The 23,118-nt window shown below is 54.3% G+C and overlaps 10 protein-coding genes across 10 annotated transcripts; 5 read left to right on the forward strand and 5 right to left on the reverse strand.

Annotated features, from left to right (window-relative positions):
- Positions 1–847: 847 nt before the first annotated feature.
- On the forward strand, positions 848–3,186 carry BKA58DRAFT_319857 (uncharacterized protein; the record flags this gene model as incomplete). The annotated part of the gene is made up of 7 exons (XM_046167739.1): positions 848–1,202; positions 1,253–1,290; positions 1,381–1,494; positions 1,542–1,576; positions 1,626–2,283; positions 2,333–3,094; positions 3,145–3,186. 7 exons carry the CDS (start codon positions 848–850, stop codon positions 3,184–3,186), a joined length of 2,004 nt encoding a protein of 667 aa, XP_046023733.1.
- A 253-nt stretch (positions 3,187–3,439) lies between these two features.
- BKA58DRAFT_403893 (uncharacterized protein) lies at positions 3,440–3,920 on the reverse strand (the record flags this gene model as incomplete). Its single annotated transcript, XM_046171813.1, has 3 exons — positions 3,440–3,683; positions 3,760–3,840; positions 3,892–3,920. The coding sequence occupies 3 exons, from the start codon at positions 3,918–3,920 to the stop codon at positions 3,440–3,442; spliced, it is 354 nt and encodes a 117-aa protein (XP_046023734.1).
- Positions 3,921–5,563: 1,643 nt separating this feature from the next.
- Positions 5,564–7,669, forward strand: BKA58DRAFT_389192 (high affinity glucose transporter ght1). Its single transcript, XM_046170719.1, has 4 exons — positions 5,564–6,189; positions 6,239–6,648; positions 6,699–7,068; positions 7,121–7,669. Exons 1-4 carry the CDS (start codon positions 5,901–5,903, stop codon positions 7,501–7,503), a joined length of 1,452 nt encoding a protein of 483 aa, XP_046023735.1. The 5' UTR covers positions 5,564–5,900; the 3' UTR covers positions 7,504–7,669.
- Positions 7,670–7,725: 56 nt separating this feature from the next.
- Positions 7,726–9,024, forward strand: BKA58DRAFT_217697 (peptidase M50B-like-domain-containing protein). Its single transcript, XM_046166184.1, has 3 exons — positions 7,726–8,180; positions 8,235–8,597; positions 8,650–9,024. The coding sequence occupies exons 1-3, from the start codon at positions 7,947–7,949 to the stop codon at positions 8,920–8,922; spliced, it is 870 nt and encodes a 289-aa protein (XP_046023736.1). The 5' UTR covers positions 7,726–7,946; the 3' UTR covers positions 8,923–9,024.
- A 513-nt stretch (positions 9,025–9,537) lies between these two features.
- Positions 9,538–11,657, reverse strand: BKA58DRAFT_403895 (FMN-dependent dehydrogenase-domain-containing protein; the record flags this gene model as incomplete). The annotated part of the gene is made up of 3 exons (XM_046171814.1): positions 9,538–9,918; positions 9,990–10,178; positions 10,494–11,657. The coding sequence occupies 3 exons, from the start codon at positions 11,655–11,657 to the stop codon at positions 9,538–9,540; spliced, it is 1,734 nt and encodes a 577-aa protein (XP_046023737.1).
- Positions 11,658–12,196: 539 nt separating this feature from the next.
- Positions 12,197–13,155, reverse strand: BKA58DRAFT_318576 (uncharacterized protein; the record flags this gene model as incomplete). The annotated part of the gene is made up of 2 exons (XM_046167678.1): positions 12,197–12,597; positions 12,648–13,155. The coding sequence occupies 2 exons, from the start codon at positions 13,153–13,155 to the stop codon at positions 12,197–12,199; spliced, it is 909 nt and encodes a 302-aa protein (XP_046023738.1).
- A 393-nt stretch (positions 13,156–13,548) lies between these two features.
- BKA58DRAFT_217637 (Alpha/Beta hydrolase protein) lies at positions 13,549–15,057 on the reverse strand. The gene is made up of 3 exons (XM_046166183.1): positions 14,733–15,057; positions 14,588–14,668; positions 13,549–14,529 (listed from the first exon to the last, which is right to left on the reverse strand). Exons 1-3 carry the CDS (start codon positions 14,822–14,824, stop codon positions 13,779–13,781), a joined length of 924 nt encoding a protein of 307 aa, XP_046023739.1. The 5' UTR covers positions 14,825–15,057; the 3' UTR covers positions 13,549–13,778.
- A 986-nt stretch (positions 15,058–16,043) lies between these two features.
- Positions 16,044–17,883, reverse strand: BKA58DRAFT_442080 (cholinesterase precursor; the record flags this gene model as incomplete). Its single annotated transcript, XM_046173879.1, has 5 exons — positions 16,044–16,168; positions 16,220–17,154; positions 17,201–17,285; positions 17,335–17,531; positions 17,612–17,883. The coding sequence occupies 5 exons, from the start codon at positions 17,881–17,883 to the stop codon at positions 16,044–16,046; spliced, it is 1,614 nt and encodes a 537-aa protein (XP_046023740.1).
- A 770-nt stretch (positions 17,884–18,653) lies between these two features.
- Positions 18,654–20,486, forward strand: BKA58DRAFT_217832 (uncharacterized protein). Its single transcript, XM_046166186.1, has 5 exons — positions 18,654–19,071; positions 19,120–19,206; positions 19,342–19,449; positions 19,498–19,753; positions 19,800–20,486. Exons 1-5 carry the CDS (start codon positions 18,858–18,860, stop codon positions 20,320–20,322), a joined length of 1,188 nt encoding a protein of 395 aa, XP_046023741.1. The 5' UTR covers positions 18,654–18,857; the 3' UTR covers positions 20,323–20,486.
- Positions 20,487–20,879: 393 nt separating this feature from the next.
- BKA58DRAFT_217707 (pathogenicity protein LopB) lies at positions 20,880–23,099 on the forward strand. The gene has a single exon (XM_046166185.1). It carries the CDS (start codon positions 21,373–21,375, stop codon positions 23,005–23,007), a length of 1,635 nt encoding a protein of 544 aa, XP_046023742.1. The 5' UTR covers positions 20,880–21,372; the 3' UTR covers positions 23,008–23,099.
- The last annotated feature ends 19 nt before the right edge of the window (positions 23,100–23,118 follow it).

A 23,118-nucleotide genomic window follows, 5' to 3' on the forward strand; every position in this document is an offset into this window, starting at 1 on the left:
CCGCCCCCCCATAAATGATCGCTCAAAGGGTAGCGTCAACCACCGACGCGACGTGCTTTTCCTGCTCACATGTCGGCGAGCAGACCTACACCAACCTCTCCTCTCTGATCGGCACGTTCTTGTTGAATGCACTGCTTCCGAGTCCAATTTGATTAGACACCACTGCGATCACGAGTAACGCGCTCAGCATTAGCTTTCGGAGCTTGCCTACCTGGACTGCGTAGCATCGCGTCCATCGGTTACCACCATGTCGCCAGCCAGCCAGCCAGCAGGCCAGGATAGTGGCGAAACGGTGGCACTGGCTTACTTGCAGTTGAGGGCCGCATACGTTTCTTTTCTGCAATACACTGCGGCACGAGATGGGACACGATGCGGTGTATCTGTCGTGCCTTCTGCCAGGGAACGCTCAGACGCTTAGGTGGCTTTCGTATCATCGATGTAGCTACTCCGGGTGGGGGCATCGTATAGCGTATGGTAGTTAGTTTATCTCAGCTTTCAAACATCAATAGTCGCTGTAGGGCGAGCGGCACTTCAGAACGATCAGCGGCTGCTGTTAGCGGCGGGACTACTCCCAGCCCACCACCTGCGACATCGACGCGTCGATAGGCGAGCTTCGTTACAAGCCGCATTAGCAATGGCGATCGACAGCTTAACGTGGCTTGATACGCTCGGAAGCTTTGGGGACAGACCAGACGGGGAGCACGCGTCAGTTGTGTTAGGCTTTTGTAGCCGATCCCCGCGCTGATAGAGATTACTTGGCTACTTGACACTTCGCGACTGCTTCATTCTGACGACCACGCTGGTTTCCTGTCAAGGCGCTCTTCCTCGTCAAGTCCCACGTCTCAACATGGCGCGTAAGAACCCAGAGCAGTTACGCGTACCAAGCGTTTCCCCTCAGGTATCCACACAACCATCTAACAACAACCCTATGGATTATGGAGCCGTGTCACGACGTCCGAACCATGTGACTAAGAAATTTGTCCTGTGCTTCGATGGTACAGGCAACAAATTCTCAGGCACAGATTCCGACAGCAACATCCTCAAGATCTACCGCATGCTCGATCGCAATGGGGATGATCAGTTCCATTACTACCAGCCTGGAATCGGTACATATGTTACGAAAGCCAATGGATCCATGACCCGAACAGGTCGATGGGAGAAATTCCAGTCATGGTACGCGAAGGCAAAAGATAGCGCAATAGGTATGTTCGACGCGCCTCGTCTGTAATGCATGGGACCTGATCTAGTGTAGGAACTTCATTCGATCAGCATGTCATGGCGGGATACAAGGTAAGCCATCAGCCTTGGAGGTGGCTCAATCCTCAGCTTAGCCGCTAGAGGATGGAATCCGGTCGCAGCTGGCTGACATGGATTTAACAGTTCCTAATGCGATACTATACACCTGGCGATGATATCTTTTTCTTCGGCTTCTCGCGTGGTGCATACACCGCTCGCTTCCTCGCAGAGATGCTTGATCACGTTGGCCTCCTCTCTGTAAGCAATTGCCCAATATCTGTTAGGCGATTTCTAATTGTCGACAGGCTGGAAACGAAGAGATGTGTCAATTCGCATGGAAGTGAGTATAGCATGTACCATGCATGAACTCTTCACTAACGCTACTTTAGAACATTCCAGAAATGGCAATGCAGATTACCTGACGAAAAAGACGGCAAAGATCGCAAGGCAGGCGAGAAATCCGAGAAGCTAAAGCTCTTGGAATTCATGTGCGCGTTTCGCGAGACGTTCAGCCGCCCTGTCAAACCCATCCGATTTCTGGGCCTCTTTGATACAGTCAATTCCGTGCCTGCTTTCGAGAACGCCTGGATGCAACGTAGCAGATTCCCCTACACCGCAAGAAGCAGCGCCCACGTAATACGACATGCAGTATCCATCGATGAACGACGCGCAAAGTTCAGACAAGACCTCATCTCTCAAGAGAAACCGGACCGGTCAATGTTGTACAAGCACCGCCACAGACACCGGCAGCACATGAAGGATCTGATCCATGGTGATCATGAAGACCATGACCTAGACGAGAAGGACCATGAGGAACAGCAAAGTAGAGGTCGGCGGGATACATTGGCACCACCGCCTGAGCGTTACAGAGACCCACATGAGACTTCAGGCGTGCGCAGCCGGAGCGCGGACTGCTCCCAGCTTGATGGCGTTCACGGCTCTGCTACTCCTTCGATGCGATCCTATGACGCTGCGGGAACTTTCAACTCTCAGGACGAAGATGGCGAGCAGGATATCCAGGAAGTCTGGTTTCCTGGATGCCATGCAGTAAGTGTGCTTGTCCTGGAGAGTGAGTTTCAATACTAATATCGCGTAGGACATCGGAGGAGGCTGGCCTCTTGGTGACGACGACGCAGCACTGAGTCACGTAGCCCTGGTGTGGATGGTGCGCGAAGCTCAAAAAGCTGGGCTCGACTTTGACGAAGACAAGCTCGCAGCTCTGAGTTGCTGCCATGAGGAGCCCACAACCAATGTGTCGCGAGCGCAGAACAATGTCCCGATGATTTCAATCGATCCTGCGTCGCCCTCACCCGTCATCGCCAATTCAGGCGCGCAATCCGTCGACACAGCTGGCTACACCGACGACGACAATATCCTTTCGCACCATCGCGAACACCCTAACACGCATTTCCACAAACATCTCCACAGCGCTGCGACCAAAGGCCGTATCCACGACGTCCTGCAATTCAACAACGGTGCCAATCGCATGGGTGTCGTTTCGTGGAACATAATGGAATACCTGCCTTTCCGACGCATGGACTTACAGGAAGATGGGACATGGAAAGCGATCCGATGGCCTTTGCCCAAGGGTGAGACCCGCGATATACCCGCGAATGCCGTCATCCACAGCAGCGTGATTAAGCGTATGCGCGCGGATCCAACCTACCGACCAGGCAATTTGATTGTAGGTGGCGGCGGAAGAGGTGTCAGGCAGGCTCCCAAGGACATGGGTATGGGCCAATGGGTCGTTGCGTGCGATGAGGGCCATCACGTAGGCGAGTGCTTCATGCGCAGAAGCCCACCTGAGAGAACAAAGACGGAGGAAATGGAGCAGCCAGCGTGCGTGGGTGGCGCGCAAGTAAGTATCACCGATCCGACTACCCAAAATGCGATACTAACAAATCATAGGGAAACTACTTCGCTGGTCGCAAGAGGTCGACTGCCCTGTAGACCAAGATACTTGTCCTGTGCGCCGCTTCTACCTAGATTGCTTTCAAGCATTGTTTCTACTCTACTCCACTTTTTATACAGTCGTCTTGAACTCCATGTCTCCTGCACAAGATGATGAAGTGAGATGTGTTCATGTCATTGTTGTGAAAACCTTGGAAGCCTGTGGTTTGGACTCGATATATGCATATCGCTACTTGTTCCGCCTCTGCCGATTTCACACCTCCTCAAGCATCGTCCCCATTCGTGCATATGCTCAAGCCTTCTGGGCGTCGTGACCCCAATTTTTCAAACTCTTGTAGCTCTTGCTATCCGTATCTTTCTTCGCCTTGTCCTCTTGCGCAAGATGCCTCTTGCAGTATGCTACTACCTTGCGCATGTGGTCAATGTCTTCTTGCTCATATTTATCCGCGTCCTTCTGCGGATTGTTCTGTAGTATAGTAACGATTTTACGTCCCGAATCGTGGCCGATTGTCTCGCCGGAGCCGTTATCTTTAGACCTGTAGGCGTCTTAGAGGGCATGCATGTCATAGGATTCGCAACGTCAGCACTGCATTCATTGCAGGCAGAGCTTACCAGCCGGCTCCGGCGGATTCTTCGCTGCCAAGCCAGTCTTGTAGTTCGTCTGCCGACATGTTGACAAGCTCGTTGAACTCCCTTGCGATGCCGTAAGCACTTTGCTTGCGTTGATGTTCATGGGCTACTTACTTAATCACGGTTTCGTTGTCTTTGACCATTTTGTGATGCCTTTGTCAGTCCGGAGGTTGTCTATAGGTATTTTGAGTTTGGTATACTCTGCAACGTTTCGAGTGCTCTTGTTAGGGGTTCTGGGTTGATGCAGCATTCTCAGTTGGCTCCTGAGCAGCGCGACATGATGACATCACTATCGCGTTCCAACGGTGCCTAGAAGGACCAAGGAACGCCGCACGTGACTTGGCAGACCGTATTGAAGAACATTGTCTTCTTTCACTCAGACATTGATATATCGAAAGATGCGGGAATGACGACGCTTCAGATCGCACCTGGCATCGGCGCGTTCCCGGCGCAGTGTCTCTTCTCTTGTGCGATTATAGGATTACTACATCCCACCGGGTGCGCTGAACCGCACAGAGCAAGAAGCCGTGAGAGTCAATTGTCGTGTAACTTACCGAGGTACAAGTCATGTTGTAGGGAGAGTTGCGCAAGAAGGTTGTTGTTGTTGTTGCTGCTTGTGTTGTTCTTTCTCCAGCTTTCGTCCCCGGTGCTTACTACTGAGGGGAAGTTTTCTCCAGTCTCCGCAACCTCCACAACCCTTCTTCTCTCCATCACGCAGGCTGCCCCTCAAAGCCTTCACACCCACTCCACGACGTGGGAACTGCCGAGATTACGGCCTCACTTTCTCGTCCGATGCGGGTCGGACATGCCAAGGCAATGGAAGGTTCTTAGTGTCTTCCTTGAGCCTCATGTGGGTCGCTCTCGCACCAATCCGTCGCCGCAACCTGGCTTACGTTGCATCCAAACTGGGTCCCTCGCTTTACTTGACCGGAGGAAGACTGCAAGCGATCGGAGATTGCAGTCCAAAACAAGCACAGCGACAAAGCTTGTGCCGGTTCACGCGGCAATTGTTCAAAGAGTCGGAGGGATGGTCGGAGCACAGGTGTTGAGGCTGCACAGGCCCGGATGGGGTCGTACGCATCTCCATCATCCCCACTGCCGAGAGCGTCTGTCGCATCTTGAAGTGAAGTATCTTCACCGACATGGCCCCGGCCGAAGAATACGCGTCGTCGAGTCGATATCCACAAGTCACGCGACCGTCACCAAGTTTCTGGCGCCCGGCTGTGCGGCACAACGGTCCCTAGAGCTCGTCGCTGAGTGCTCTGCGCCTGAATGCGGGGTGCGCATCAGAGGCGTTCACTTTGCACGTTAGGGATCTAGTAGGACGCCCTGTACAACGCCTGCCGTCAGATGAGCATGTGAGAACACGATCCGATCCATGTGTGCTCGAGGCCGTCTATCTCTTGGTGGGCTTCCCGGAACGTCGGGCGGATTTGGCTTGGCTATCGAATCGCGACCTGCTTCCCCACATACACGCCCCTTGTCCCCCAGCGGCTGCGTCGCATTGACAAGCCCACTACTGCAGTTTCAGACCCCCGGATCACTTTTGTTTGGCTGTGGAGGAGGTGAAGCCAAGCTGGTAAGGCCGCTCGCGCGCTATTTCGCGTGACGGCGTGGCGCGTATGACGTAGGAGCCCCGGAGTCGAACGCTCGGCGCGATGCTGGGCATTACCGCATTACGGGACACGGGACTGGAATTGGCATCGATACTTAAGATTCGTCGTGTGCCGAACAAGTAAATCCATCTTGTCTTGCACATCGGTCTTGTCGTGATCGAATCGTTACTACAACCATGGGTCTAGGCAAAGTGTACGTTTGACGCTGTACAACTACGCATGAACGCTATATTGACTCTGCATAGTTCTGTCCGCGTTCGCGGTGCCGAGTGCGGCATTGAAGCCATCATTCTTGGAGTAATCACATCGATAGGTGGTTTCCTATTCGGTTACGACACGGTATGTATCTGCCAATCTCTGCATGTGAATGCGTGTGTGGCTCACTTAACATAGGGTCAAATCAGTGGAATCCTCATCTTCAAGGACTTCATCCAGCGCTTCGGACAGGACCAGGGCAATGGCGAGAAAGCATTCGATCCCACGATTTCGTCCTTACTTGTATCCCTCATGTCCATCGGTACGCTCATCGGCGCCCTCGCTGGTGCCTACACTGCCGACTGGTTTGGTCGTCGCCGCAATCTCTCCATCGGTGTGCTCATATTCGTCATTGGCAACATCATCCAGGTCACAGCGATGAACACCTGGGTCCACATGACTATCGGTCGGATCGTTGCTGGTCTCGGTGTCGGTATCCTGTCTATTGGTGTGCCGATGTACCAGTCTGAGGTCTGCCCACGAGAGATCCGTGGTGCCGTTGTCGCATCTTACCAGCTTATGATCACTGTTGGCATCCTGAGTAGGTCTGGCCCAGATGTGTGCTTACAATGTACTTACTATGTGTGCAGTTTCCAACATTATCAACTTTGGTGTCCGTGACAACCCGGGCCAAGACAGTGATGCTGCCTGGAGAATCGTCATTGGCCTCGGAATCGGCTTCTCGCTCCCTCTTGGTTTCGGTGTACTCTTCACGCCAGAATCGCCCAGATGGTTGGCCGGCAAAGGCCGTTGGGAAGAAGCGCGCATGTCAATGGCTCGTCTCCGAGGCCTGGCACACGACCCCAACCACGAGCTAGTCAACTCAGACTTCAAGGAGATGGAAGATTCCATTAACGAGCAAAAGAGCGCCGGGCAAGGTACTTGGGTAGAATGCTTCACTGGTCAGCCATCCGGTATCCCGCGTCTTGCATACCGCACTCTCATCGGATGTGCTATCCAATTCTTCCAGCAGTGGACTGGTGTCAACTACTTCTTCTACGTAAGTTCTTTCGGACAACAACCTCACATGCACGCCGCTAATCGTCACAGTATGGCGCGACTATCTTCCAATCCGCAGGCATTGATGACCCTCTCCAAGTTCAACTTATTCTTGGTGCTGTTAACGTGGCCATGACGATCCCCGGGTTGTATCTCATTGAGCGAGTCGGTCGCCGTGTGCCGCTCGTCATTGGCGGTCTCTGGCAAGCTACTTGGCTGCTCATCTTCGCCATCGTCGGTGTTGCGCTCCCACCGCAAGACAACCCCACTGCCGGTATCGTTATGATCGTCGCTGCTTGCATGTTCATTGCAAGTTTCGCCTCCACCTGGGGTCCTTTCATTTGGGTAATCATTGGCGAAACTTTCCCGCTCCGGACTCGCGCGAAGCAAGCCTCTTTGGCTACAGCGTTCAACTGGCTCGGTAAGCAAGATGCTTTCTTATGCTGACTTCGCTTGCTAACGACCATTCTTAGGCAACTTCCTGATCGGTTTCCTCACACCTTACGCTGATGACGGTATCGGATACGCCTTCGGTTTCGTTTTCTTTGCCTGCAACTTCGTCGCCGCCGGTGTCGTTTACTTCTTCGTCTTCGAGACCAAGTCGTTGTCTCTTGAGAACGTCGATATCATGTACTCCGACCCGAGCCTATCTGCCAGGACCAGTAAGAAGTGGGTTCCGGCTGGATACATCAGCCGTAACGAACGCGACGACTCATACTGGGAGCGACGTCACAGCGCTGTCGGTGCTACTGGTGCTGTTGGATCTGAGAAGTATGGCGACAAAGATGTCGATACTTCGCCCGAGAGGGGCATGTCAGTGCATCAGGAGCACATTGACGAGGAGCGCCGAGGTTAATCGGTTTCTCTCGATGTATACTCAGGTTCATACCCCTGTATTTGGGTCCAAGATGCATTTGCATAGCTTAGTGACCCGCTTCCTTTAAGCATGACGCCGCACTCTACTAAGCGGTATATATATAGTTCACAAACTATTCCATTCAACACGATGTCAACCACTGTTTTCAGAATCCAAGTCTGCTTTACATGTCTACTCTTCCGTAAACGTGATGACAAAATGCCGACACAGCCACATCCCTGCTAAATTTAGCGTGCTGCGTGGCGCATGTCACAAACAACGCGTCAGCTCCACGTCTTCTCTCCAGCCACTCTCCGCTTTCACTCACCAGAACAACAAAAACAGCATCTTCATTCCTCTGTACTTTGGCCGCTCACTACCCAGGCTTCCTCTCTGCCCACGCTCAAACACTTCATATCACAGAGACGTACAACTACACCGCCATGCCGCCAGCAGCGTCGCCTCGCAACACCAGCACGCTCGCCAAATTAGCGCGCCGGACCCTGGTCACAGCGGGGCCGGCTGTCGCCTCGCAGGCTTCGCATCACTTTGAGCGCCGTGGATTGAGTGTAAATCACACCCAAGGGGTTACGCTGGGTGTCATTGCTGCGTATGTTGTCGTTATTGCGTTGTTGTGGAACTTGCCGTATGTACGGTGGGTGTTGTGGCCGTTCAAGGTATGTAGCTAGCATGGGGCAATGAGAGATATCGATGGCTGACGAAACCCACAGATGCTCGTCATAGCCTTTCATGAATTCTCCCATGCAATAACATCCTGCTGTACCGGCGGGCGAGTGGAGTCCATTTCCCTCGATCCCCATGAAGGCGGTGTAACGCATATGCGCGGCGGCAAGCAATTCATAACTCTGCCTGCTGGCTACTTGGGCTCCTCTTTGATAGGTGCTCTGCTGACCTTCTGCGGCTTTAATATCGTGGCGTCCAAAGTAGCGAGTATAGTGCTAGGCGTTTGCTTCTTGCTGACACTTTGGTGGGCGAGAAAAGACTGGTTGACTATCGTCACGATTCTTCTCAGTGTAGGGCTACTGGTAGCCTTCTGGTTCATCGAACATGGCGAGGCATTGAGATTCATGGTCGTAAGTGTCTTTCCCTGTCCCTGGAAAAACAGTCCAACTAACACCGCTCCAGCTTTTCATCGGCGTCATGTCTTCTCTCTACAGCGTCTGGGATATCTGTGACGACCTCATCCTCCGCAAGGTCAACTCGTCTGATGCTAGCGTCTTCGCTAAGCGGTATGGCGGTTCGTCGCAATGCTGGGGTGTCATTTGGTCGCTTGTTTCGTTGGTGTTTATGGTATGCGGGATCCTCGCCGGGTTGGCAGCCTTTAAACAGAGCTTCGAACAGCAAGAGAAGGATAGTCAAGACTTTATTCCTACGGTACGGATGATGATGAGGGTGTGATTTGTCGTCTAATAAAAGACCTTTTCTGGATTGGCGTCTGGGGATTTGGCATGCGTAGTTGGTGATGGTTGATATACCCGTATAGCATTGAGTCTTGCAAAACTCAGATCATTTATGATAGCGGAATGACATTGATACTCATAGTTCACGGGCAACGAGGATTTTGTGCCGCGCAGTTTTGATTGGCCGACAAAGTATCTGTAAATGGAGTTGGCAATCATGTCTTCGTTGACCCGGAAGAAGAAAGTTATAGGTACAAGTTCCCAGCCATGCCATGCATGCAGCTTACAACCACCCGTCATGATAAAAGTAAGGAAGTCGTTACCATCGAAAAGAAAAAGGGTCTCACACTTTTGGTCCACGTCGTCACCAAATCCAATCTCCAATGTGCTCATCCCTAGACGCGCCTCTACCACCATCTCACTCGCTTCCAAAGAATCCACCAAACGCCTCCTCCAGAGCCCGCTTCACCCTCTCAAGCACAACCCTGTCTTCGCCATACTGTTCCTCGACTTGAACCAAAAGCATGTCATGTACTGCGCGTCCCATTCCTTAACTCTTCCCGAGCAAATACAACTTGTTCGTCAAGACTGTCCACTGCATGACCTCGTCTTCCTATGCTTCTTCCAACTGCTCCTTTACCAGCTTGTAATCTTCGTCTTGTTTCAGAATGGCCTTGTAGAAGATGTTGGCTTCCTTGCGAGACTCTTTGAGCTCTTCTCTAGTAAGTTCGAGGGCGCCTTTGTGTGCGCCTAGCTCGGACGTCAGGTCGCGATATGCGGCTTGAAGGGTGGCGTGGGAGGCGAGAACAGCGTTGGTACGGTTGGTCAGGGAGTAGTAATGACTAAGGAGAAGCTTAATCTGGCTGCGGTATTCGTTGCTGTTTTCGAGTGACTTGGCCTTCTCGGCCGCGAGCTCTTGGTCCTTTTCTTCGAGTTTGGCCTTCATGCGGAAGAACTCGCGCTGGACGGTAGGGTGTGCATAAAACTGGGGTTTCTAGGAGACGTCAGTGAGCAATTTGAAATTGGAAGTACAGATCACTTCGTCTCCAAGGCTTGAGTACGTACGGCGAGAGTCTCAGTGGTATGTTTGCTCTTCTTGAACGAGGGCTCGGATGATGGCTCCTCAGTGGGCCGCTTGCTTGTTTTTGGATCCGTGGTTGGTACCATTAGGCTGCGAGATCTCAGCAACGCAAGTCGTAGTTCGAGTTCGGTCATGTTGAGCCAGTCAGAACTTGGACTCGTTCGGTGGTGATGCTTTTGGTTCGTAGAGTAAAGAGGGAGTCGATGAGATGGAGACCAAAGTGCAGAGACGGCTTCTGCATCCATGGACAGGAGCTGACTCTCTCATCTCCAGTTGACGCAGAAAAATAACGCTAAAGAGAGGGTCGATAACGTTCACATGTGATTAGATGAAGATCCATATGGATTGCAATATCCCCCCTAACGCAATCCCACCCCCTTCACACTTTCGAAAAGCGCCTCCTCTCTGACGAGTACGGCGCGATTCAAATCCTTCTTTTGCACGCTCGGGATGCCGCTCAAATGCAATGTCAACTCGAGCTCACCCACCAGACTCTTGAGCACATGCTCCACGCCTTTCTCTCCTCCAAGCGCCAGACCATACACATACGGCCTACCAACCAGCACGCAGTCGGCTCCTAGCGCCATGGCCTTGGCAATGTCAGCACCCGATTGTATCCCGCTGTCGAAGAAAATTGTCATCTTATCCCCAACGGCATCAACAATATGTGGCAGCACGCCCAACGACGAATTCCCTCCATCGAGTTGCCTGCCCCCATGGTTGCTCACAACGACGCCCTGCACGCCAATTTCCACCGCCTTCTTCGCATCAGCCAAGCTCTGAATGCCCTTGAGCACAATCGGCCCATCCCAGTGTTTCTGAAGAAACTCGACATCCTCCCAACTATGGCTCTCGCCCGGGAAAATCGTCCTCATCCATTCTGGCGCCGCAGCCTCCATCTTGCGTTCCACATCCACGCCATGTCTCGCTTTGAACTGTTTCCGGAACACAGGATCCGTCATGCCAAGTTCTACGCCTGTGCGGTCGGCGCGCATGAAGGGGTTGTACCCGTTGTCCATGTCTTCGGGTCTCCATCCGAGGATGTACGTATCTAGAGTTACGAACAGAGCTGTAAAACCGGCGTTCTTTGCGCGTTCAAGTAGCGAAATGGTGATGTCGTCGTGTTCGCGTGACGGCCAGTAGAGTTGGTACCAGCGTTGACTGTTGGGGCCGTTGGCTGCAGCGGTATCTTCTATGCTCGTACTACTTGCCGTACTCAGGATGTACGGGATAGCTTCTTTGGCTGCTGCTTTTGCAGCCGCAACCTCGCCTTCTGGGTTGAAGATTTTGAGTACGCCGACGGGCGCCATGGCGATGGGTGCTACCATCTTCTCCCCAAAGATCTCGGTTGTCAGGTCAGGGAAGCCGTCGTACTTGACTAGGCGGTTGGGTACAATCGACCATCTTCTAAAGGCACCGCGGTTCTTGTCTGTGGTCTCCCGTACGCCGGCGGATCCATATACGTAGCCTTTTGAGTCGGCTGACATGCGACTGCAGGCCAGCTCTTCCCATTTGTCAGCCTGGAAGGTGAGCGGTGGGCGTTCAAAGTCCAGTCCGCGCGTATATGTCTGCATTTCGTAGTCGACGGCATCTTGCTCTGGCTTGCGATTTTGGAACTTGGGATGGTGTTGGGTTGCTGTAGGTTCGGACATGGTGGATTTGGGTCTCCAACGGGTTGAAGTGAGGATTCAGGTGAGAGCTCGCGAAGAAGAAACCTTTCGCGGGATGGTTCATGGCTAATGCACGTCACACCATGACAGCTTCGCGGAGACTTTCGGAAACGACGCCGTGCAGAGCCCAAGGGGCGTTCCGCATCCCTAGGAAGACTAGCTGCGAGTTAGTCGGCAGCTAGGCCGATATGCCTGGTCAATATGCAGGGTAGAACTATCTGTTCCAATGTGTTGCGTCAATGTCTCCAGTGAGGGGCCATGACAGTGGCGTGACGTCACGCACTGTCATGGCAAAGCACCTAGGTATGCCCAAGCATGCTGACGGATGGAGTACTTGCGGACACATGTCCGTGTGGTGATGCATTTCTACCCGTCTAATAAAGTGCCTCTATGTGTCGGCTCCGTGATGACAGCCTGCGCAAAACATGCAGCCTCGGCCTGTGAAGAAAGGCGGGCATCCCAAACTCCATCCATGCAAATGACGATCATGGCAGTACAACAAGCAAGGCTAAATGCAACGTCTAGACAGCGACACAGCCGCCGTCAATCTTCAAGTGTCCGCCCGTCATGAACTTGCTGTCTTCGCTGACGAGGAAAGCCACGACGCTGGCCACGTCGTCGGGGCTGCTGAAGCGGTCGAGGGCAGTCTCCTCCTTGAGCTCGGCCAGCTTCTCCTTGCTCCAGCCGTCCTTGTACCCGGGGGTCTGGATGATGCTGGTGTGGATGGTGTTGACGCGGATGTTGAGGGGGCCGAGCTCTTCGGCAGCGGTGAGGGCAATGCCGCGCAGGGCGAACTTGCTGGCGCTGTACGAGATGAGGTTGGGGAAGCCGCGCAGGCCGGCGATGGAGGAGCGGATGATGATGGAGCCGCCGGCGGCCGTCGTCTGCATGGCCGTGGCGGCGTACTTGACGCCGAGGAAAGCTGGCAGTGGTCAGCGAGTCACGTGCGGAGGGGGTGGTATGGAGGCGTACCAGACTTGGCGTTGATGGTCATGATGCGGTCAAAGTCGTCCTCGGTCACGTCGAAGATGCTCTTGGACTCGCCGCGGTGGCAGCAGTTGAGCAGGGCGGCGTCGAGCTTCTCGAAGCGCTGGACGACCTTCTTGGCGCAGGCCTCGACGTCGGGCTCCTTGGTGGCGTCGGCGACGATGGTCAGCAGCCGCGACTCAATGGGGATGCCCGTGGGGATGGCGGCCTTGAGCACGGGCACGGCCACCTCGAGGGCCGTCTGGTCGATGTCGATGAGGGCGACGTTGCAGCCCTCGATGAGCAGGCGGCCGGCCGACTCGACGCCCACCTTGCCGCCGCCGCCTGTGATCATGACGACCTTGCCCTCGAGGCGCTGGATGGGCAGTGGGCGTGTGAGGTTGGTCGACGTGGGCGCGCGCTCCATGCCCGGCCGCGGGGGCTTGTTAAGGTTGAGCGTCGAGATGGCGGCGCCGGGCGTGCGCAGGCTCTCGGTCGTGTTGGCGCGCTGCATCTTGTGTCGTCGTCGTCGTCGTCTTCGTCGTCGTCGTGCTGTGGGAGCGTCCGCGATGCTATTTCTACGTGTGGTGCTCCCCTCTCACCGGACCCTTCTTTTCCCTCAAGATGACGTAGCGCCGGGGTTCCCTAGGCGAAATCTTTTCTGCAGTCGGCGTTGATCAAACACATCCGTTGAGCCTCCTGCTGGCGGCCGGACCCACCGCCCCGCTCTTGCAGCCAATGCCGCCCGTTGACCGCATCACTTATCGCACCCCGTGTGCACCATAGTGGGTGCTGTGGGCAAGACACATGTCGTGCAATTTGCTCCTTTCCACCACTCAGTGACACGCACCCGACACTGCGTCCCCCAGGTGTTCGAACAAGGCGGTCAAGCACTGCGCTATACTGCCAAAGCGGCAGGTAGTCCGGCAGCGCATCCATTCGTCACTCTCAGCGCATCCATCCGTCAATCTATAGCGCACACGATGCGACAACCCTTCCCCAGCTGCCCCGTCGCGCCCGGGTAACGCGGAACTTAGGTACATGGACACGTTAACATGGAATGGCAAATGTCACCACCGCGGCTTCCCCTCCCCCTCCCCCTCCCTCCCCTCCCTTCTCCGATAAAACCCCTCGCAATCACCAGTCCAGGAAATAGTCGATGCCGTCCGCCAGGGCTGCCGCGCCTACTGCCGCATGGTCACTGAAAGGGTACTCGTGTATACTGATATCCCTCAACGCCGGGCTGTCCTCCAGCGTGCTGTACAGCTTTTGGCTCAGATCCGTCATGCGCTGCGGCACGAGGATGCTCTGCCTGAACGCAAACTCCTCGTCCGTCTCCGTCCGTCGCTTCACCAGGTTCTGTTCGAGCGCGCCATAGCTTATCTGGAAAGCAGGCTTGGTCGCATTGGCTGTGTCGTTGGCGGAAGGCGAGACCAGCGGTGCGAGGAAGTCCGTGTTGTTGAAGACGTAATCGTTGTTGAAGAAGAGGGCCGGAGAAGCGCTGAGGAATGTGTCAAAGAGATCAGGCCGTACCGTGAGAGCATACAGGACGAAGAGGCCACCGAAGGAGTGGCCGTAGAGCGCATCGCGGTCAAACTCAGCTTTTGGGAAAGCCGTCTCCTGAACCCATGGCCGGAGAGCACTGTCGATGAACTCGATGAACTCATTCGCATTGGACTGCACACCAGGCACTGCAGGTAAGGGGCAGCCATCGCAGACTGGAGGCTGGAAGTCGTAGCTCCGCTGCGTGCTGTATGGTGAATCTTCGATGGTCTCCGGGTAGCCTATGCTGACGACAATGCAGTCGGGCATGTTGAACTCGACGGGGCGGCGGCGGCGGAAGGCTTCTGTGGCAGTCATACCGAGAGCATTGCCATCGAGGACATACCTAGTAGTGGTGTCAGTCCGAATCCCCGTGATGCCGCTACAGCTGCTTAAGCCCTTACATTGTCTCCACAGTCGACGTCTCCTCCTGTGAGGTCCAGTTCAGCGGCCATGCCAGCTGAATCTGGTATTCCCAAGACCCACTGCAGAGGTAGAGGTACGAAGTCAGCATATGTCCCACATGCACTTCGTACAGTCAGAACTTACTTCGTCGCACTCCAGAATCCTAGGTTCGGCAACACATTGGTAGGAAACTCGGTCATGAGTGGCGTGAACTGCCAGGCACCCAGTGAACTCATCGTTGCGGTAGTAAAGACGGCCCGTTTCGCGTACTGTTCAAATGCAGGTCAGACTACCTTTCAACCGAAAAGTTGTTGGTTTTAGTACCTGACAACTAACAGAGTAGTCGTTCTAGAAGTATAGACCCGAGGCGCGGGGTGTCAGCTCGTGTTCTATGCACGCATCACGCCGCAATCGCAAGGATCCTGCACTAACTTTGCTGTGGTGGGTTAGTATGGACGCGGCATGGCATTCTAGTCCCGGTACCTGTACTCTGACATCCCAGCGCCTTATTGGGAGATGTATGTATTGCCAAGACGGGGGATCATCCTTGTTGTCTCCGGTCTCTGCAGTCTGTTTGCCTTTCATGATGATATCAAAGTGACTGGACATTTCGTGACGCGGTTCGTCGTATAGGAATCTCGCTTTGCTCAGGAGTCCGCTGCTACAGTCTCGAATTTGTGCGACGGAATTGCGAGTCAAGCAACTATCCAAGTGGAGGAGGCGGGTCAGAAGAGTTTGTCTGCGTTCTGGCTCTTGGAGAACGGCAGTTGTATGCGTGCAGCCAACGAGCCTCAATCCTACTCGACGGAACTAAAGAACGGCAAACCCATGAATGGTCAGCCAAGCTCGGTTGCGGAGATATTTGGCGCAAAGTCATGAGCCTAGCTACATCGCGTCAGTGCAAAAGTCGTGATTAGGTCGCGATACGCGATGAGTTCAATCGGGAGGATGACTCCGGTGCAGCTAGGTGTGCTGCGTCCACGTGCTCCCCACCATCTCAAACGCAGCCGCTTTCGCAATCACCTCGGCAGTCCAATCGAATGACCGGGATGTCGATATGAGATATAACCGTTGCGGTGGGACGTCCTTCGTCTGCGTTCTTGCAAACAGTCCGTTGGTGCAGTCCTGGCTTACGACAAAGTTCGTTGGTTGGCGTCAGCGCAACGGGCCGTAACCATAAACGTTAACGCCATCCGAACGAGGCCAGGTCCGGGGGACCCAAGTGCCGGGAACACGACCTCTTCTGACACAGACTCAACGCCGGGTTCAACGGCGAGTCATCCGAGATTTGGATTTGTGATCTTATGCGACCGATTTCGAAAGGATACAGCGATGCGAATTGCATGAACGCAGACGATGATGATTAGAACAAAGCAATGACAAACGTCACGAAGGTGTTGCGGGAGTAAATATGCTAGAAGAGTGTCTACTTGATACGAATGTAACTACGTCCCTTTAAAAGGCACCTCGTCCAGGCAACGGATCGTTTTTCGCGGGGCAAGATGCGTCATAGATCGTCGGATTGACAAACTTGGGCATAGCGTCGTTGTTATAAGCCAGCTCGACGAGTGTGGCATTATCTTTACACGTGTTAGCGAAGAAACAGGCGTTCGGATGTCCCCAGTGCTTACCCGAGTTATACATCGGCCATCCGTACTTGGTCAGTCCCTCCTGCGAATCACGGGCAAACGCAGCCCAGGCGCCCTGGACATACTTCATATACTGGCCCTCAGCAGGAGAATTGGGTAGACCAGAGATGTCTTGAGCGGTACCGAAGACCAGGCCTAGGTCAGAGCCGTGGTAGGCCGCACTTCCTCGAGGCCCGAGGCCTGCGCTGCCGTTGTAGAGGCGAAGGTTGTCCCAATCTCCATGGTATCTGTATCGCCAGGTCGGCACGTCGTACTGCACCCTGTAGGCAGCGGACAAGGAGGATGGGCATGTGAAGCCACGCTGGGTGAACAGATCCCATTGCGCGTTGGTAAAGTTCAGCTTGGCCGCCCACCCTGAAATGCGATACCAGCCGTCTTCGTGGTCAGCGTTGCCAACCAAAAGCGGAATCTTGGCGAAGGAACCGTCCGATGAGAGTTGCTGATAATCCGCGAAAACCGTCATGTTGTCGACAGTCGGATGGAAGGTTGCTTGAGTCAGGCCGACGCTGGGAAGACCAGGAACCTTTGCGGAGGCAGCCAGAAGAGTAGACATGTTTGCAGAACGTACGCAAGATACGACAGCGGCAGAATCATTGGCGGGACCCCCACAACCGATGGTCTGGGACACATTGAACCAGATAGACTGCGAGTACTCGACTGTGTTGGGAACGAAGCTCAGTGAGGTTCCAGACATGGGAATGAGACCCGAGACAATTGGGTCGTTCTTCCAGGCGTACGCCCAGTAGTCGACAGCGGCACCACCTGCACTTTGTCCAAAGATGACGATGCGCGAAGGGTCGCCTCCAAAGCCAGCGATGTTATCGCGCACCCATTCGACAGCGCTACGGTGGTCGCGCAGGGCGGCGTTCTTCTCAACACCAGGAGCACCAGCGAAGCCGAAGATGCCCAATCGGTAACTGACGCAGTCAGTAGGTGTAGGGTCGACCACAGCGAGTGTCTTACTTGAATGTCACGACGACGACATCCTCAGCGTCGGCCAGATACTGTCCGTTGTAGAAGGGAGAGTGAGGGCCGGGGATCTGGAAACCTAGCGTGGCTTTTAGAAGTCATCCATGACAGCCGAAGGGACCACGTACGTCCTCCGTGAAGAAACACTAGCACTGGTTTCTTTGCATCGGCATCGCCAGCACTCGCCGTCCAGACATTGAGCTTCAAGCAGTCCTCGGACACCGAATTGTTGTTCTGAGCCGCGAAGTTCTTCCACACACGCAAACCGGATGGCTGTGTGAAGTTGGGGAAAGCTGATACTGGCGGCTTGACAGCAGGGCAGTCACTGTAAAGTCATTAGACGTATCCTGCACGTTCGAACTCTCTACGTACGGAGACTACAGTCTGTCAGTGATTGAGCACTACCCAGTGACGTCGTGATTACTGACCCACTCGGACGCCTCGAAAACGGTCCCTTTTGGCGCGTCGAACTTCTTCGGCGCAGCAAATCTCAACTCGCCGACTGGCGCTTCTGCATATCGAATGCCCAAGAACTCAGTCACATGTGTCTTGTTAGACGATGGGTGACCGATCAAAATACCGCTCGACGTCTCGATGTTGGAACCATTCTTCGGCGCTGCGACGGCCGAACCGAATAGTGAAGCTACAGCTGCAGCGGTAAGGAGGAGGTGTTGCATAATTTCAATTCGAAACAGCAACAACCATGCGCTTGACGGAATAACTTCAAACAGCTGGAGGGCGACCAGCTGACTTTATTGGAGCGAGATGTAAATCACGGCTCGGTGGCAAGCTATTAGCTCCACGTTCCTGCGTTGCCGTCGACGCCAGCCGTCGTCGATGGGACAAACAGGGCTGCAACCAGACAAAGCTCCGACCACACAAAGTCCCGAGGCAGATGGCAGTGTTGCGAAGGACTCATGGCGAGTGCGCGCGGTCTTACGCCGGCGTCAAAAGCTTCGACGTTGTCAGACAGGACGGGTACGCACGAGGCCTCATCTCGGCTGCGGCCCTAGCAATTACAACGCTAGTTCCAATGCGCTACCCGTCTCCCAGTCGCACGGAACCGTTCGATCTGGCGAACCTGTCCATCATCGTGACATGCGACCCAGAACACTTGGGACTTTGATGTCATTCATTCCGCTCAAGCCTTTGCTTCTTCGATACAGCTCAATATCCAAACATGGCGGACGTAGGCGAAGAGTGCGATTTGCCTACATCCGGCACAATTCCGGGCACCGCTGATCTCCATCTGATGTCACCCACCCATACCTGTTCAGTACACTGCACCGAGCCGATTGGCAGTCAGCCCTGGCATTCACGGCAAACGCCTGGACTGTAGCAGGGAAAACCCTGAGCGCGCACGGCATTGTAGAGATCGACATGTGTGGTCCCCGAAAATTGGTACACCAGATCCAATCGCGTCGGATACGAATGTAGAGAAATTCGCCGTCAAAGTATTCCCGTGATGCCCCCACGGAAGGGTCATCAGCCGCTGCACACCCTTTACCCTGCATCGCCGTATCTTCAGGGCCGGGTACCTGGAAAGTCCCATGCTGCACGAGGCCCATTAATGATTATACCGTAGGCTCCCGCTGTTCATGGGTCATCCACAGGACTTGCTCTCCAAACCTTGAGTATACCCTCATGCGACATGGCTCCCAACGTCGGCCTTGGTACTCAAGGCTCAGTTGAGCGTGGATGGGGCCTCTGGCTCACCAGCGTCTTAGCCGTCATTGTCGCGGGTCTCTTTGTCGCCGCACGCCTTGCACAGCGATTGATCAAGCGAAGTGGTCTAGGAATGGACGACTATATGATCGTCGCGGCCTTGATATCATCGGTCGTGCTCTCTGTAACAGAATGTCAAGGTTAGTGGACTCGCATCACCTCGAGGGACACTCGTTAAATTCGAACAGCGGTAGTCTATGGCTACGGAAGACCATGGAAATCCTTACCCGCCGATTCCCGCATCATCGCTCGCCAATGGTTCTACGGAGCAAACAGTAAGTGGTTTCTCAACAACCGCACAATACTTCTGGAGAGCATGAGTGCTCTAGGAGTCCGGCCTGAATAGCTACGAAAGGATATTTGTTGCAGATGGTGCGAAGCGTCACTACGAAGCTTACTGACCGTTGCAGTCGTCTACAAAGTCGTTCTGATGTTCAACAAGATCTCTGTAGTGTGTCTATACTACCGAATCTTTGCCATAACTACCAAGTCTTTCCGTATTGCTTGTCACATCATGAGTAAGTCCTCTGACATGGACACCAGTTCATCGACTGACCTTGATGTAGACGCTTGGATCATCATCACCGGCTTCGCATTCACCATCGCGACCGTGTTTCAATGCACACCAATCGCGGCCTTCTGGGACAGGACTATACCTGGTGCCCGGTGTTTTAAAAATGAACCCTGGTGGATCTCCTATGCGACGGTTCAAATCACGACCGACTTTATGCTACTTGCGATGCCTTTTCGGCAGATCTTGAGTCTTTCTATGGGACGAGCTGAAAAGTTGGGCGTGGCGCTTGTATTTGGCACTGGAGGCTTGTACGTGTCTGAGAGTTCCGTCAAAGGCCCATTGCTAACTTGCTAGTGTCACTTTCGCGTCTATATATCGTGCCACCACAATCGCACGATCCGCAAACAACCCCGATCCAACCTGGGGTCCTGTACCCGCGACAATATGGTCGGTGATAGAAGCAAATGCGGGTATCGTATGTGCTTGCCTTCCTATGCTGCGCGCTCCCTTCGTTCGCTTTTTCGGGCCACTTTTCGGCTCAGGCATGGGTACCAAGAACACTACGAAGCGTCAATCATATCCCATGGGCTGGAAGAGCAACCATGGGCCGGCTGGAACCGGCAACAGGAGCAATGTGTCTGGCAAAAGTGCCTCTGAGCGAGAGAGCGAAGATGATGCACTGCCAGCAAGTAGGCTGGACGAGCTTGACCGCCGGGGCAGCGGTATATTTGTCACGAACGAGTTCAGTATTGAGCGCAACGAGTTACAAAAGCAAGAGACGGACACAAGGTCGTGCGATCAAGACGGCGATACGAACACGGCGGTGAGCGTCAACGAAGAGAAGCCGGGGGGGAAGAGCCCATTCTACCATGTTTGAGATGACCATGCTACTTGTTCGCGCCCAGCGCGGCAGTATTAGAGCTGGCTCTGCATCAGATACTGCAAATGCTGTCAAACAGACAGGCTGAGCCTTTTCGCCGACGTGCGCAGCCTGATCGCCAGCTCTTCCAATGGAAACAACTTAGTGTGTGTTTTTTTCGGTCCTATACTAGACGGCCGCTAGCGAAAGCGACGCGCGATTTTCAAGGGCCAATTCAGCAACCGCTTGCCTACTGACAGCCGGTCTACTCACATGACATGACCTCTCGACGAAACATGGCGCAGATGCTGGATATCATCCGTCTTCCACGCACACGGTGGTACAGATGGCTGCCGAGCGTCGCAATGGTTTCCTACCGTCCGGGCGACAAAGTAGGATGAGTTCAGGTACGACTGGACAGCCCGCGCGGCCTTGGGCGATGTCGTGCAGACCGCCAACAGCGCTGGTAGTGTTACGACGTCCTCCTGGCCCTCCCAAAACCCTAGAGAGCTAGATAGCAGATGCGATGCAACGCATACTAAATCCAAGACACTTCGCACCTCAGCAAGCAACGTTTTCCGCGTCGTGTTGCAGTGGAAAATCAGATATGCACCCAAGATGGCTACACGATCTAGATCGCGAGCTGCAGCAGAAGAGTGAAAATTTGGCAGCCGAATCTGCGGTCGCACGTTTATTCCCAACAAAGAGAGGCCGAGCAGTGCGGCATTTGTTTAACCCTGGCGACGTGTGGCGTCGAAGACACATTGGTGCAGCAGGCAAAGGCGTGGCATGGACTGTTGCAATGCTTGGTTGCGAACAGTGGGCGTGTTCGCGAATGAAGAGAGTGCAGAGAAAGCCAAGACAGGACAGAGGCTTGCCGATCAGTGCCCCGCTTCCTCTGCGCCACAGCTGGATATTGGTCTCTCCCCCAGACGTCATGCGCACATGCAGTGAATATCGACTTGACCGGATCCGTGATGTATCCTGATTTTCCTCCAGCTGGCGCGCGCGCTTCTGTGCTCTGCCATCGACATCTCTCGAGCTGAAGCCGCGACGAGCCCTGCCAACATGACGACTAAAAGTACCACCGACTTTGTCGAATCAACCGAGCCTGTCGGAGGCAAGACCAAGGCCCAGATCCTCACCGACGTCTTCTCTCTTGCGACCCAATTCAGCACTTGTGTTGAAGCTTTCAACCTCATTCATCCTTCCAAGGACCACGACCATGCGCAGAAGGTTGCGCTCGCAAAGCTCGGCCTTCAGCAGGGCAGGTTGCTGATCTTTGGCGATGCCGTGGGCATCTCTGCGCCGCCCGCGACGATTGCACGACACATGATCCCCAGCCATCCTGGCATCACAAACCCGGATCCGCATCTGCCAGTGAACTTTGGTGTCCGAGACCCGAGGCTTGACGACGAGGTTATCAATGCAAAGGTGCGCAGGGCGCTGCATGAGATCGCGGGTCGCCCTAGCACTATGTCGCGAGATGAACTGATGAACGTATACGGCCTAAAGAGTCCAAAGACGTTCTCGCGCCTAGAATACCCAGCACTCGACACCAACCGACTAGAAGGCTTCCGCGAAAAGTTTGCCCTCCTCAAGGATCTCCTCACACAGACGGGCGCGCGGGCGAGTCTGAAGCGCAACCTGAGCATGACCACCTCCCATTGGACCGTCAAGGACACCACGCGCTTCAGCGAGTATGTCAAGGTTGTCCGCACCGAAGTCGATGCGCTCATTGATCTCATGGGCGTCAAGGAGCAGGTTGACCGTGGAATCCGATCCGATCTCAAGAGCATGGGCTGGCACCCTGACCTCACAGGGCCAGCAGTGCGGCAAGACTGGGAGAAATTGCGTCTGATCCGGGAAGCCTGCGTCGTCGATTATCCAGAGTACATCGATGTCATCGACAAAGCCATGTCGTACATCACCGAAGAAGTCAAGGAATCCAATCTCGCTCGAAACCGCGCTGTACTGGGTCTTTCAGAATCCAATGTGGATGCAGCAGGCGCGCGCCGCAAGTCAGACTACGATGTCCGCTCCATTCCGGCTCCTTCGCAAGCCAACGTCGCCGGACTCAAGCCCTCAAAACCAGAAGCGAAATCCCACATCCAGCTTGCTGCCGAACGCGCCCTGAACCCAAACGCTGGCAAAGAAAAGCGCCCGGGTTGGCTCTCGGCTTTCAAATTCAAGTCGTGGTCCAAGAGCAGCAAAACCGTACACGACAAGCAGCGCTCAAACAGCGTTCCACATACGCCGACCGTTGATCCCCAGCGCTCCCTCTCAGCAGGCGAGGCGCCAAATCCCACCTCGGAAGACTCCAACACCCTCCAAGCCGTGCGCTCCAAGTCCCTTAGCGCAATCCCCAGCGACAGCACACCACAGCCTCCGCCGTCAAATCTAGACTCTCGCGTCCGCAAGCTCAGTCTAGATCACGGAGACATGGTGGGTATCCCGCCCATCCAGGAGAATGGCGGCGAAGTGACTAGTTTCCCGGCAAGAAGCGGGCTAGCTGAGTTCGACGGTGATATGGATAAGAACGCGCTGGTGCAGGTGGACACAGCCAAGAGTGAGGGGAGCAAAGATGAACTGGAGAACGTCAAGACGGTGAATAGTTATATTGATCGGCATGATATGTATCCAGCTATAGGCCGCATTGAAACTAAGGATATCAGAAATGTTGCACATACGCCGGGTCTTTGAGGCCTGGCGCGTGTGCTTACGAGGCCAGTCTAGCGAGAGACGAGGAGTAATTTGTAATCACTTAGTGCATTTTGGGTTCATAGGATGAGAAGATATAGTTCTAGGGTAACT

Source organism: Alternaria rosae (genome assembly GCF_020736505.1).
Source record: "Alternaria rosae strain MPI-PUGE-AT-0040 chromosome Unknown BKA58scaffold_7, whole genome shotgun sequence".
NCBI lineage: Eukaryota > Fungi > Ascomycota > Dothideomycetes > Pleosporales > Pleosporaceae > Alternaria > Alternaria rosae.

Coding starts and splice junctions, on each gene's coding strand:
- BKA58DRAFT_389192 (XM_046170719.1), top strand. CDS start 5,901: ATGTCCATCGGTACGCTCATCGGCGCCCTCGCTGGTGCCTACACTGCC. Junction 6,190..6,238: donor GATCACTGTTGGCATCCTGA/GTAGGTCTGGCC, acceptor CTATGTGTGCAG/TTTCCAACATTATCAACTTT. Junction 7,069..7,120: donor TACAGCGTTCAACTGGCTCG/GTAAGCAAGATG, acceptor GACCATTCTTAG/GCAACTTCCTGATCGGTTTC.
- BKA58DRAFT_217697 (XM_046166184.1), top strand. CDS start 7,947: ATGCCGCCAGCAGCGTCGCCTCGCAACACCAGCACGCTCGCCAAATTA. Junction 8,181..8,234: donor GGGTGTTGTGGCCGTTCAAG/GTATGTAGCTAG, acceptor CGAAACCCACAG/ATGCTCGTCATAGCCTTTCA. Junction 8,598..8,649: donor AGGCATTGAGATTCATGGTC/GTAAGTGTCTTT, acceptor ACACCGCTCCAG/CTTTTCATCGGCGTCATGTC.
- BKA58DRAFT_217637 (XM_046166183.1), bottom strand. CDS start 14,824: ATGAGTTCACTGGGTGCCTGGCAGTTCACGCCACTCATGACCGAGTTT. Junction 14,669..14,732: donor GGATTCTGGAGTGCGACGAA/GTAAGTTCTGAC, acceptor CTACCTCTGCAG/TGGGTCTTGGGAATACCAGA. Junction 14,530..14,587: donor ACGTCGACTGTGGAGACAAT/GTAAGGGCTTAA, acceptor CACCACTACTAG/GTATGTCCTCGATGGCAATG.
- BKA58DRAFT_217832 (XM_046166186.1), top strand. CDS start 18,858: ATGGCTCCCAACGTCGGCCTTGGTACTCAAGGCTCAGTTGAGCGTGGA. Junction 19,207..19,341: donor ATGGTTCTACGGAGCAAACA/GTAAGTGGTTTC, acceptor TGACCGTTGCAG/TCGTCTACAAAGTCGTTCTG. Junction 19,450..19,497: donor TATTGCTTGTCACATCATGA/GTAAGTCCTCTG, acceptor ACCTTGATGTAG/ACGCTTGGATCATCATCACC.
- BKA58DRAFT_217707 (XM_046166185.1), top strand. CDS start 21,373: ATGACGACTAAAAGTACCACCGACTTTGTCGAATCAACCGAGCCTGTC.